Source organism: Charadrius vociferus, unplaced genomic scaffold (genome assembly GCF_000708025.1).
Source record: "Charadrius vociferus isolate BGI_N301 unplaced genomic scaffold, ASM70802v2 scaffold23, whole genome shotgun sequence".
Classification (NCBI taxonomy): Eukaryota; Metazoa; Chordata; class Aves; order Charadriiformes; family Charadriidae; genus Charadrius; species Charadrius vociferus.
The window spans coordinates 573049-586939 of NW_009647676.1; the positions used below are offsets into that span (position 1 = coordinate 573049).

General features: G+C 40.1%; 1 protein-coding gene across 3 annotated transcripts in view; it reads left to right on the forward strand.

The window, feature by feature from the left end:
* Nucleotides 1–13329, forward strand: part of DTNA (dystrobrevin, alpha) — a 96672-nt gene extending 83343 nt beyond the window's left edge. For 2 of the 3 annotated variants that reach the window (XM_009881113.1, XM_009881115.1), the window contains 5 exons: nucleotides 600–689; nucleotides 1230–1398; nucleotides 2144–2276; nucleotides 5481–5527; nucleotides 12309–13329. In XM_009881113.1, coding sequence (XP_009879415.1) covers nucleotides 600–689; nucleotides 1230–1398; nucleotides 2144–2276; nucleotides 5481–5498 — 410 coding nt within the window. In that variant the 3' untranslated portion in view covers nucleotides 5499–5527; nucleotides 12309–13329. The remainder of the gene's footprint in view (nucleotides 1–599; nucleotides 690–1229; nucleotides 1399–2143; nucleotides 2277–5480; nucleotides 5528–12308) is intronic. The other variant, XM_009881114.1, reaches the window with a different exon arrangement.
* The last annotated feature ends 562 nt before the right edge of the window (nucleotides 13330–13891 follow it).

A 13891-nucleotide genomic window follows, 5' to 3' on the forward strand; every position in this document is an offset into this window, starting at 1 on the left:
AAAAGGGTTTCTTTTTTAAAAAAAAAAAAAAAAAAAAAAGAGAGAGAGAGAGAGAAAGTAAATTATGGAATGTACAAGAAAGTCCTTGAGCTACTGGACAGACTGAGCGGGAGCAGAGAGGAAAAATCTGTATCAGCCTTGATGAGGTCAAGTATGTTTCTTCAACATTTGCCATAATTATCTGGCAAATACCTGGCAATAATGGTGTCATTAAACAGAGCTGTGAGAACATAGAGAAAACACTTCATTTCTTCCCTCCTCCCCCACAGATATTTTAAATGAGTTCACGCTGGATTTAATCTTCCAGGCCTGGTCTGCTGGTGTCACCACACAAATGCAAGCTTGATGGCAATGAATAATCTCCACATATCTGGCATTGTGATTAAATGAAGCATGAGAGTAGGCTTCTGCTCTTGCATACAGCATAAATAAATGAGGCCATTCTGCAGAGAACTCTTGTGCACGTGTCCCTCGTCAGGACTTTGATACCCTGAATTATCACAATGGCAGCTTTCAAGAGGGTTAAAACTGCTTTCAACAGGAAAACATATGTCCTGTGAAGAATATTAATGCTGTGTTTTGTCTGTCTCTTGCTTCAGGTGCAAGACGAAACTTAAGAAATGATTTGCTGGTGGCAGCAGATTCAATCACCAACACCATGTCTTCTTTGGTAAAAGAACTAAATTCTGGTGAGTGAGGCTAACAAGGGTGGATAGTCACCTCATTCACATTTCGCATATGTTTGGAAAACTGGGAGGTAGGAAAATATAAACCAACAAAAAAGCAGTGTAATATATCTTCAAAGCTTTTTATGCTTTCAGAGACAAAAAATCCCTAAATAACAGCTTCAGGAATACAGCAGTTCTGAAAGCCATAGACGTAGAAGTGCAACTGGATGCAGCAAAAACTTTGGGATTCCATGTGGACTGGGATTTCGCTGTTCAGAAATTTCATTAATTATAGAACATATAGGACCTGTTGTAAAATGCAGTCTGTAGTATTCTCATAAAAATATCATACCTAGTAACTCAGATAAGTAAAAGCTTCACTTTTCTGTCCCACCACAAAAAGAAAACTATTAACTCTTCAGATATACGTAGAATAATATACTGTTATTCTCTATGAAGTGGCATTCTAAGTTGGAAAAGCAGAGAAAGGCTTACAGAAATAGGCAAGTATACTTACTGTAGTGAAAGTTAAATGGAACTGTGTCACCTTTTGCTTCACAGAAGTGGGCAGTGAGACAGAAAGCAATGTGGATTCTGAATTTGGCCGGACTCATTTTGATGACCTTGTTCCATCCCCAACGTCTGAGAAGGCTTTCCTCGCGCAGATCCATGCCCGGAAACCAGGGTACATCCACAGCGCTGCTGCCACCGGCTCCCTCCGCAGTGACATGTGGGTACCTGCTCAGTTCACTGCCTTAATCTCGTTATTTTTCTGTTGAAAATAATACGTGATATTTTCACTCCCTCTCAACTATTTGCTTACCCAAAAAAACCTGCCTAAATCCAAGTGAGGACAGCTTCATGGTTAGATAGCAGTGAGCTCTGTAAACAATAAAGGCCAGAACTTCGGATGCCCTCGGAAGTGAGCTGTCTCACATCCAGTCTGGTGCACTTGGGCAGCGTGGAAGCTGTGGGACAGCTGTGCTCTCTAATATGCCCTGCAGTCCTGTTCCCTGCTTATCCAGACTGAGGGGCCTATTGGAGCCCACTGGAAAAAGAGTTGTTGTTAAATGGGAAAGACAGAATGCTTTTTATTGACCAACTCAATTGATCAACAAACCGATTTATTTTTAGAACCTGAATCTTCCTATCAAAGACAATAGGCATCTTTCCAGTTATTTTTAGTTTGATGCCTTTATATCAAATTATTGATAACTTTTGTTACTCATTTCCGTAGGGCTGTAGCCCCAAAATGCCTTCAGCAGTATATGCCCTTCAGTTTACTTCATCAATACCAGACCACTGGAGAGGGGAAATAGCAGAAGTGTTTTCCACTGCCAGGGAAATACTAACCAATGGAGCATGTGGTTGGACTAAAAAAATCCCACTCTCCTCACAGCTTACAATAAAGAGAAGGTTTATTGACTCTGAATGCCATTCATCTCAGGAGGCTATTTATTAATAATTGTCTTTAGGGTTACAGAAGATGGAGACCCCTATGTCAGAGCAGATGATGAAAATTATGAGAATGACTCTGTCCGCCAGCTGGAGAACGAACTGAAAATGGAGGAGTACCTGAAGCAGAAGCTGCAGGATGAAGCATACCAGGTAGGAGGACTCGAGCTGCCCATACATCTCCATAAGTGAGAAACAATAATGCACCATAGCTGCCCAGTGCCCTTCTTAACCTGTCCTGGGCGTGATCTCTTCTCAGTTACTAGAGCAGTCACATTCCAAAAATGGCTGTTGTTCTCTTCCACAGACACGCATGCATCAAGCCTTAGTGCATATCCAGGAAGACCACACTGCCTGAGTCACGCAACAGTAGTCCTTAAACTTAGCAGGGCACAGAGTTGCCTCTGAGCTTGTTCTCTGCTGGTCCCTACAAAGTCACTTAGACCTCATTCTCCCATACCGTAGAGGCTGGTTGGTGGTGTCAAGCTGAGTTCTTACTGTATTTAGATTACTTTTTTTTCCTCCAGTAGCGAAAAACATTCATAATGGTTTCTCCAGTGCGAACTGAAGCTCGAGTGCGGTCTGTGTGTTACTGTCATTGTCAGAATCTGGAAGGAGAGGAAAGAGTCTGAAATGAATTGTATCCCAGAAGACCAAGTATTCAACACGCATCTAGTATAGAGAATCCTGGGGATTTGGCATTAAACACTCCTTGAGGAAGTTTTCAAAGGGCATTTGTTTAAGGATTTGAGTAAAGCAAATTTACCGGGGGGAGCTGGAATTCTGTAGCTGTCCTGTCCTGTCTGCGTAATGGTCTCCACTTCTACCTAGTGTAATGGACTATAGCCATTTTTTAAGTTATTCTGACTTGGATCATCCTAATATAAAATTAATTCCTTCTTATAATGTTGGTAGTAACGGCAGTAGGAGGGCACACCCAGTTCATTTATCTGGGAGCAGAGCTGAAGCAAGCAAAAATAACTTTTCCCACATGGTGATCAATGACAATTTGGAACTCACCACTACAGAATATAACAGAGACCAAAAGTATAAATGGGCTAAAAAAAAAAAAGAATTAACCAGGTACCAAGAGACTGAGTATATGGAAATGAGGTTCAAAAGCACCTTCTGGGCAGGAATTCTTTAAACTGCTGATTGCTGGGAGCTAACAAGGTCTAGCCATTTTTCAGGTAGTTTTTCTCTAGTGTCCACTGCCAGTCATGTTAGAGACAAGAATCTGGGACTCGTGATCTAATAGAGAATGGCTACTCTTTTGGTCTTCTTTTCCATAAAGCTGCTAGGATGTTAGTCTTGTAAAAGTTCATTGACTCATAGCAAAACTGCAGGTAGTTTTGAGGTTGATGTGAGCATCTTTTTTTTGTTGTTGTTTACCTAGTTCTGCTACATGCCCATGGTAGCCTGCCAAAAGTCATTTCATTGCAAAGGTCTTTAAGGACTTGACGACAGGAGCGGAATTGTTACAGACTATCTAGTAAGGCAACAGTGGATGACATGGGAGTTTTTGTCACAATTTTTTATCCAAGATAGGAAATGGCAAAAATGACAGCCTTTAAACATCTGAGAGGATGAGCAGCTACTGCTGATGTAATGGAAAGTAGTTGTCAGTTATAAAGAAGGAGTACCTCAATGGTGACAGCTGTCAAGCATCAAATAATAAATGTTATTATTGCTGGTAAAAATTCCATTTTCTCCAGAAAGAACGATAGACCAATTTGATTACAGTATGGAAGTGCAGTATATGACAACAGTGTTACATGAGTTTCACGGGTTACCACGGGATTTTGTACGTGCACAAAGTTGAGTATGCATGTGCACTGCAAAATAAGGCCATTCGTTGTATAGTAGAAGTTATACATGTCACGCAGTAGAACTGGGTGTTACTCTTGCTTCAGTCAAAATAAAGCTTTTCTACTGTTTTCCGACAACATTCCCAGAAGAAGGGGAGGAGTAAAACTCCTTTTGAATTCAGGTCAGCCAACACTACACCCAGGTGAACTTTGTTCCCCGTTGGTTTACATGATTTGTTTCCACTGGGGAGCAAAAAAAAAAAAGAACCCAACAGAAAAAGTGAAAGGCTTTTTTCTTTCAAAAATATATTCACTGAGGGAACAGAAAGTTCTCATTCTAGACAAGTTCTGTTTAATACCATTTTTCCAAAAGAAATTTCATGATGTACTTTAGTGTCTGTGAGATTGTCAGCTCCTATCAGGCCATGATTTGACATTAGGGACTTGTAAGCAGAAACTATTTTTAGTTGATAACCACAGACCCAAAGCATGCAACATCCTTCCCAGTATGGGTGATATTCTTTCAACTGAATGCATTTAAAGCAAGCAAGAATAGGTATTAAGTTAGTAGGAACCTCTAGGATGATTAGGAGATGGTTGGATAGTGTCATGCATTGATCCTGAGACACATTCATTAGCTTTGGCTCATTCTCTGCACTTTGCAGTTAATTTGTGGCATTTTGCTATTCTATTCCTTTTTCTACTAGTATCACTGAGTAGTCTCTAGAGATAAAGATACAACTAACTTTCTACTGCCAAAACAAAGTAAAATGGGGAAATTGCTGTTTAGGGTATCCTGTTGAACAGTGGCCAGGTCTCATTTTGCATCCAACCATTGGAATTTATTACAGGCTGGTTTACTATTTGTACTTACATGTACATTGCATTCATCTGGATAGCCAAAAAAAGCTGGTGGCTGTGGCTATCGTAATGCAATTGTCAGCTGAAAAAAATCTGTGAGGAGGAACTCCTACTAAGGTTACAGAATGGTAACCTCAGTTACAATATGGTAACCATTTTAATGTTATTAAATGTCTCACTTTGTGTAAAAGCAGCACATTTAGAAAAACATGTAGATGTGGTGTAGCATGAAAGATGGTTGGTCAAAACCCACTCTTGTTATTTCGTGTCACCTTGTCTCCAAGCAAGATTTTGAAGCTAAACTCTAAATTAGTATTAAAGTATGTGCAGAAAACCCAAGATACACAAGGAAATCTGGGACAGGGGACCTCAAAGGAGGCTTCTTTCTCTCTCTTTTTGAAGCATGTTGTAAATAACAAGTATCTGTACCAGGAAAAAACATGTTTAGTGCACAAGTGTAAATGCTAACAGTGCTTATCCTCCCACATCTGCTACCAGTTGTGTTCTTGTTACAGTCTTTTGCTGGACGTGTTGTGTAAGACACTTTTCATTGGGTTTATTTCCTGGGTCCATAATTGCTCCCTTTATTTCTAGGCTTGTGCATGGCTTTCTTCAGAATAATACACTGCCTGGCTGCTCACTGGCTTAATTTGTCATCTTCTTGTTTTCTATCCTTTGTTATCTACAGGTCAGTTTGCAAAGTTGAGTGCAATATCCTTCTCTCTCTCCTCTCAAGTAAGTATCATTATAATTTAGAAGAATGTTTGGAATGAATCCTCATAATGTGTATTTCAGTTCCAATGCACCTTGTGCTGCCTGAATGTATGCGAAGATGCTGTTTCTTTCTTCTTTTAACCTGTGTTAGGATGCCTAGGAATGTCTCTAAATCCTTTCCAATAATCTGTTTGAAATACGGGCCTAGTCCTGAAGATCCCTGTTAAACCACCACCCTTTTAATCTTCTTCTTTTGTTGACCTTAAGAGTGAGAATGTGGAAGGACGATGACAAGTATATTAGCCAGTACAGAGAAACCTTATCCAGAAGATAAGGAATCAGATTACATTTCAGGAGACCTGATTTCAATTCCTTACAGAATTTAGTCTTCCTTTAGTCTTCCTAGGATAACTGAAATAAATCATTTCTGGTGGGATCGGAACATCTACTGTAGTGTGTGAGACAGAAGTTAGGCAAACATTAAGGAAAGCAGTCCACCAGCTCCTTAACCATAGAGGTGTCCTCAGATGTGTGGTGGAAGTTTAAAATGCCCCAATCCAAAGTGCAAGGTACTCAGCTACTAGCTAGAGTCTGGCAATTCAGAGGTAAGGCAAGAAGGTCTATAAATTCCCCGCTGGCACATATTCAGGTCATGTTCCTTACACGTGCCAACCTCACAGTTGCAGCACTGAGTTTAATGCCAAGTTCAGCAATTGTGTTTTTATTCAGGAGCACAGACAACAGTCATTTTTATGAAGTAGCCTGCTATTCTGAACTTTTGCCCAGGAAATGGGAGACTGCACGTTTCCTTCTTGCCTCATCTGAACATGCGGACTGTGTGTTTCTGACTTCCTAGGAGAGTGCAGTGCCCTGCTGTGAAGATGGCAGTGAGACAATGCTGTCCATCCTACCCCGCGACTGAACCAGAGGGTAACAGGAACAGAAAGGGAGATGAAATCAAAAGAGAGGTCTGACTCTGGTCTGAAAACTGAGTCTCCTCCTCAAAGCCAGAACTAGAGGGAACCAAAGGTCAACTATCAAACAGGCAGTTCAAGTTGGGAGCAGGGTCATGTTCAGATAAGCCAAACCAGTGACCGAGCCTGTGCCAGCTTTAGGAGGAATTCATGTTGCTAGATTTTGTATGTCATGTTTTATGCTAGACTTAGCATGTTACTTAGCCTTATTTATATGTCAATTTTGATGTCAAAACTTGACCCTGATTGAAGGGGTTTGCAACTTCCCATGACAGTAGAATTTGGATGTTAAAGTGTGGACCTTGTGAAAGCAGCTGCCAGTCTTCAGTGTTAAAAGCTATTAGGTATTTCTGAAGCATCTGTCTCAGTGTCTAGCAGCTAAAGCAGAATAAATGGATGTGAAAAGCAAATAAACAGCAATACCCAGAGTACTATAAACACCAAATAACTGCTCATAAAAATTCTCCTAACATTGCCCCTCAGGTTACATTCATTTTCTCAGTAGCCTTGTTAAAAACATGAGCCATGTAGAGTTTCCCAAACACTGACAGCCAGAAAAACAAGTTTTCTTCTTCCGTTTTGTTGCAGTCATCAATTATAGATCAGAGAAGGAAAACAGATCTTTCAACAATAGTGTATTTGTGTATAATTCTGTATATAGTGAAAATGTTATCCGTTATGGATAACTATGACTTTAAAGGGTAGTAGCATTCAGACAAACCATTAGCAATATTAAGTGGAAAAAAAATCCTATGCGTTGGAATTATAAAGCTCAGGCAATCCCATTTAAGGTTTCTGCTTTTGTTAGGAAGCAGTGTTAACATAGTGATGTTGAGGAAACGCATACTGCCATACAGCCCAGTTTTCTTGAAAATATGTATCCTGTCTCAAATTAGCAGAGATCTGAGACTGAGCTACTATCTCATCTCCTGGAAGCTTTTGAAACCTTTTGAAACCCTGTAAAAATAATTTTTTTAAAGCACTGTGCTCTGATTAATTCCATAGTGAAACTCTTTTTAGCTCCCAGGGGAGCACTTCAGCCAGTACCAAAGACTGAAACATTCCCACCAGCTGTAAAAGCCTGGTCCTATAGACGTCAGCAACAAAAATCAGTGAACCTGGCACTTCACCTATATCCACAAAAACAAACTCTGTGTTATGGTATGTTGTGATAAATACATCTGCACATGATAAGCATGGCTTAGTCTTCTCAAGATTCACTCTTTTGTGAAAATGGAAGATTAAAGTATCTTTTGCATTTCATTTGGTACTAATATTTCGTAGTCTTGGAAAATTAAATCCAAAATTGTTCATACCAGTCACAATGTCTAAAGAGCTTTTGCTGTTTATGTTGGGTTCATGCTTGAAGCTTAGCAATTACATCAAGACTTTTGCTTCTTAGGTAATATTCAATCAATGATGATACAAATGCAGTCAGTATTATACCACCTTGATGGCCATATGAGGTAGAAATCCAACAGACTTTCTTATCTCGCAACAGTATTACATTTGTGCTTTTTTTAAAAAAGGTGGGGAAAATAGAAACAGTTCATTGTAGCTTCTTATGAGTGATATTGCCACTGATGGCCAGCCACAGTGTTTTGTTCATTTCCTCATTCATCATTCGTGGACAAGGGGTGTTGATGTCATTTGATTAAGACTTTTTGCATTCTATTTGCATTTTTTAAAGTTCTATGTACAATTCTCTAGAATTGATTTTGAAATAACATCTAATATAACAAATTCCCCAAACACCAAGTGGTTCCAGTAATATATAAAACATAATTTAATCATGTTTTCAGTTTACTTTTTATATTAAATGTACTTTAATGCCACTTATTTTATTTTTAATAGCGTAACAGAGTGAATTTGAGCTTGTTTTCAGCAGGCTCTAGGCAGATCTTGAAATCAGATGAATGTGCAACTTACATGTTATTTTGCCTTTATGCCCCTGGTAGCAGTTGCTTTTTTGTCAAGGATGGCCAATGGGAGCAGAAAGGCTCCATGGCTGGAAGTGGTTTAAAAGCTGTCATTTTCAGTGAAGAGCTGTCAACTTGTGCAGTGGACATGTTCCCACGAGACCTACTATTTCCTAGATTTTCTAAAGCAATGCTTTTGTAGCGCTGGCATAGCATCATTTCAGTTGGTCGTGTCTAATTCATTTATATGCATTATTATAACACAAAAGGATGTGTGAAAACCTAATAAAAATCAGACTTAAAGCATCCACTTGAGAGGGAGTACAGGGAGGAGTCTTTATTAGAGGTTTTGTTCTTGATTTTTTAACTGTGATCACATTTTCTCTATGTTGACAAAAACAGTCGGTTCCATTCCCACTCCAGATGCTTCCACTTGCTCTAAACCTTAGCACACAAATTGTGGGGTCTCGGGCTTTCGGTGGCCTGGGGTGACATGTGCCGTTGCAAAAGTGACTGAATGGTTTGTATTGAAACAGGTGGGAATTTTTCAAACACAAAACCCCCAAGTCCCTTCAACTTTTTTATATTAATGCATTGTTAAATTATTATTTATTCAACTTGGCTGTTTTTCCAGGACAGAAGTCTTATTGTGTAATACTTTCCTGTTTTTCCCATCTTTCCGCTTTTTCTCCAAGCTCTGTTGTCATGTTTACCAGCAGAGATTAGGAATATTGCCAAATGTCAGGTAATGAAACCCACGGGCCAAGGGAGATGGTGTGATCAGTCCAGTCCGCCCAGTGTGCCGCTGTGAGAAGGGCTGTCGGTTAAGCCGAAGGTCATAGACAGTTCATTTAAGTGCTGTGAAGACACAACTGCCCTGCATCTCTTTTTTTCTGGGAAGGAAATAAGATTTTAGAGCCAGCGTGAATTTCACTGGCCCTGACATTTTCAGCCCTTTGTGACATGGACCTGGCCATTTATTCTTTGAGAAAGATGGGGCACAGGATCCATAGCCCAGGGTCCAAGTGAGGTTACTAGCCCACAGTTAATGGACACGTGCGTCTCAGATTTGCTGTGCCCACTGCCTGAGGTCACCTTTCCCAGCCATGCTCTGGCCTCCCTTTGGCTGTAGGACCCCAAACTGCTAGTCATCGTTGACTGACCGCCTGTAAAGCTGGTGTGCTGTGGCTCATTCCTAGTGTGGGCTTCATGCCAAGAGTTCAGGAGATCCCAGTGGCATAGGTGCATTGGTTGACTGGGCCCTCAAGAGGTCGTCTGGCCCACTGTCCTGCCTGATGCAGGTCTAGCTCCATCACAAGACCATGTCAGCCATGGCTTTGTCTAGCAAAGACTCGAAAACCTCCACAAGTGGAGATTTCACCACGTCTCTGGGCGTCTCCCTCTACTACAGTGCCACCGTCCTCAAGTTTTTTTTCCCGTTAATGTCCAACCTGAACCTCCCAAAACACAGGTTCTCTTTTTTGTCCTTTTTGTGTGCACTCCAGCACTACCAAGAAGATTTTGGCTCTGTTATCCTTGTAACTACCCCTCAAATAGCTGCTAACTGTTCCTCCCTTGCCACCTCTGCCCTGTCCTCAGCAAGCCCAGTTTCTTCAGCCTCTTCATCCTAAGTCAGTGATGCAGTGGTGAAGAAGGATACAGGCACTAGATGAACTGCTCACATCCATAAGTCATACTCTACTAGCACAACCAAATGATTCACTGTCTCTTTTTGGATTTTTTTTTCTGAACAAATACATAAAAACCAGCATTATGTGGACCATTCCATTTGAAACTAACAGCAGGCTGACTGCATGGTAATTTTCAAAAATGTCTGCTACATTCACTCAGCTATATTTTGGGTTTCCTCTTTATTTTTCTTCTTAAGTCCTCCTGTTCTTAGCACGTAGGCGTAAAAAAGCTGTAAAAGAACTGTGACCGATTTACTGGGAAGCAGCAGCTTTAGTTTTGTGAATTTAATTCTAAAATTACACAAGTGATAGGGATGTTTTTTGAAAATCGCTGAATGATAAGTAACAGAATAGAACCTGTGGATTAAGTTGCAAAAAGGTCAAGAAAAAGTTTTATAACATGAAAAATCATATGAGTCTTAACTTGGAATTAATTCTGGCATTTCCAATATGCTGCAATGAATTTAGAGCTCTGAGGTTCATTAGTACTCATTATTTCTTGTATGAAAATCTTTCTATCCCAATGCTGGCTGTGGAACACAGAGAAGCCTTGAGAGAATCCAGAATAACCTCTCTGCACTCCACCAAAGAGAAGTAATTTATCCAGAAAATTCGAAACAAACCCAAGTACTTAGCAGTACTATCAATGCATCTTAATGCACCAGTGTTTCACAAGCCGCGCTTATTTTGCTCTCATGGTTTATAATGTTACCATCAAGAAATATCAGATGTACCTATATTTACATAATCCTAAAATTGATTCAATAAAAATCAGTCTCAGGCAGCTGAGAACTGGCCTCTTCCATGCCTTTATTTGAATTTTTTTTGCTGAATTGTGAAGAGCAAAATGTTCCTTTACTAAGATTTCCAAATCAGTTTGCAGACTTAAGCGGTGCAGATGCACGTCTGATTTTTTAAAAATACTCATTTAAAATGTACTTCAAAAATTTTTTGTGAACCTCTCATTAGACTTGCAGTGCAGGTTTCCTTTCCATTTATCAACAAAATGTTAATGCTAGGTCTTTTGTAACTGCCTGATACAAGGAGATACTAAATTAAGATGATCATACCATTTGGCATGCTTAGATATTAAGGAATCGGATGGAAGCATTTGTGTTTGAATAATTAATACAATCAAATGGTGTCAGGAAGGAGAAGCAGCAAGCTAAACTACCTGACCTTTCTTCATTCATCAGCTTTAATTTAACTCTTTTTTACTGAAGTGATTTGCATTTCATCTCTCATCTTTTAGACCAGCTTTATGCCTTGAAATGAGTAGAAAAGAATTCACGTCAGTAGGGTTTGGTCTTTTATGCTGTTACCGTCAGATCGCGTGCAATGCAAGTTGGTTTTCTGTCTAGAAAAGAAACCTCGTTCAAGAGAAAAAGGATGAGCTCCTTAACTTGGAAAGGGTCAAGTGCGTAAACAGGGTCTTTAAGATAACTATGCCAAAAGCAGAAGTTTGCAGTATTACCTGACTATAGATCCTGACGCTGTTCTGAGGAAGAGCAGCAGCTGTCTATCAAGCATTTTCCATTACCAACTAAAACTTTGATGCCTCCGATATAGGAATTTAAGATACTTATTGATGCTTCAGGATACAGTGGAGCACCAAGGAGAAACTGGTGCACCAGCATATCAGGCTGTTTATGAGCTATAGCGCCTAGAAACATCCTTTTAAGTAATTACATTTATTTTGAGACACGGTAAAACATACCCAGGTGCGTACATCAAGGGTGAGACATTTACATGCAAGGCGAGGCTCATGATGGCAAGTGACTCTTAACTGAGTGGCTGAACACCATGCACAAGGGGAATAATCCATGGTTTCACTACCAATAATCTATTTATAGCCCAACCCGGAAGGGGAAAATGGAAGGCAAAATGGGAACTTCTGCAAATGTGTGTCAGTGCAGACTGGGTTACCCCAGGCTCCCACAGCAGAGCAGGCAACAGTCTTCTCACCCATGGTAAGAAGAGTTTCCAACTTGCCACGTGCCCTGTAAGTTTCTGTTTACAGCTCGAATACCTATGGCTTACCTAGCTACAATGGCTTTTTCACTTTTTTAACTTTTTCAGGGATACCCACAGGAATTGGCCAGCAGCTCCTTTTTTCTGTCAGTAGAGCAGCAGGCAGGGGCTTGGCTTGCTCTGCCTGTGAGGGTGCAGCATCTTAAACCAGCACTCTTAAAAACCTTCTCTAAACATTTCTCAACAGGCGAGCTGCAGTCAGACAGACAATGAAAGCTACGTAAGAACTGACGATGAGGAGAGCTGCTTTCGGACAGACGATGAAGAAAACTCGGCTGCAAACTTCACAGAAGAGTGGAACCAAGAGGTGCAGCGTCTCTTGACAAAAAAATCCCATAACTAAGTTCTGAGGACTGTAGCACAGTACTTTTGTTCTAAGAGTTGTAGTTTGTAGATGTGTGTTTTTGACAACAAGACTTTTGTTTAAAGCTAACTTATATTAGCTACATCTTCTGTAACATGGCTCATTACCGGTGAAGAAAACAGACTGACGTACGTACTGCTGTTACAAAGGATGGCAGTATTAATAATTCACGTAAACCCTTTGCACATGATATTGAACCTGTTCAGTTTACAATGACAATACTGTTTATAGATAGAAATTTGATTTCTGAATACTTTGAGATTTTAGTAGATCAGTTTACTATACACTGTACATTTTTTCCACAGAAGAAATAAAAAGCTACAATTATGCATTTAACACTGAATGATTATACTCCTGAGTGTATATATCTAGTAGCCCAAAAAACAAAGTACCTGACTATATTTGCAATTTGTTTGCAAGTCTTTAAATTAAGACTTATACAAAATGTACTAAAATAATAATATAATTATTAATAATAATAAAAAACTTCTCTAATTTAGGGCTAATGTGTAACTTAGGAATGTTTCTTTCAAAATAATCTAACAAATCAGCCATAGAAGTTAGTGTAAATATTTTTTTTCCAAATAGATATCATATACAAAAGGTGACATTCAAATGATATAGAATCTAGTTTTTAAATCAGCACAGATCTTCTTAAAACTGTGAACTATGTTTTGAAATACTCGTTGCTAAAGCTGTTTATAAACCACAGGTGCCATAAGATCCCTGAACTGACTGATGTTACGTATAATCCTCCATGGTATTGTTTCATTGATGTTTTAGCTTTACTAAAGCATGTGTTCAACAAAACGGCTCTTTCCATCTCTCTGCCCCTCCTCCTCCCCCCTCCTCTCCCCCTATTATGTTATTTTCGAGGCCTTCAGCTTTAAATGTACAGGCTTAAAGTGCGCTTGCGACTGTTTTCTTTTTATTTCCGAATGTGTATTGCCTTAGCCAGCCACCAGATGTTCTGCATGCACTCTTGGAAATGTGTAGTGAGACTCTTTCGGAGCTGGATGGAGAAATAGCTATCAGTGAAAAGCACAAGAAAAGCAGTGGATTTTTTTGTTTGGAAGGACAGGCATACAGTTACAGAACTGGAGTTTTGTCCGGTTTAGTATTTTTCAAGTATAAAAGCATTTCAGGACTTGCCTGGCCGTTTTGGGTTAGGCAGCGAGCCTGCTAGCTAAAAAAGCGTTGGCTCTGCTGTGACTACAAACCTACAGATACTCCTGAGCAGGGATTGACACGAACTAGCTGGAATGTCCTCCCCACAGCGTATTGCTCGGAAAGAGCGATGAGCCCTGTATGGCACATAGCACTGCCCTGCAGCAAAACGGGCGCCGGGCCAGGGACAGCTAGACCAGAAGCCAGGCAGTAACACAGCGCGACGTTACACTCTGGCG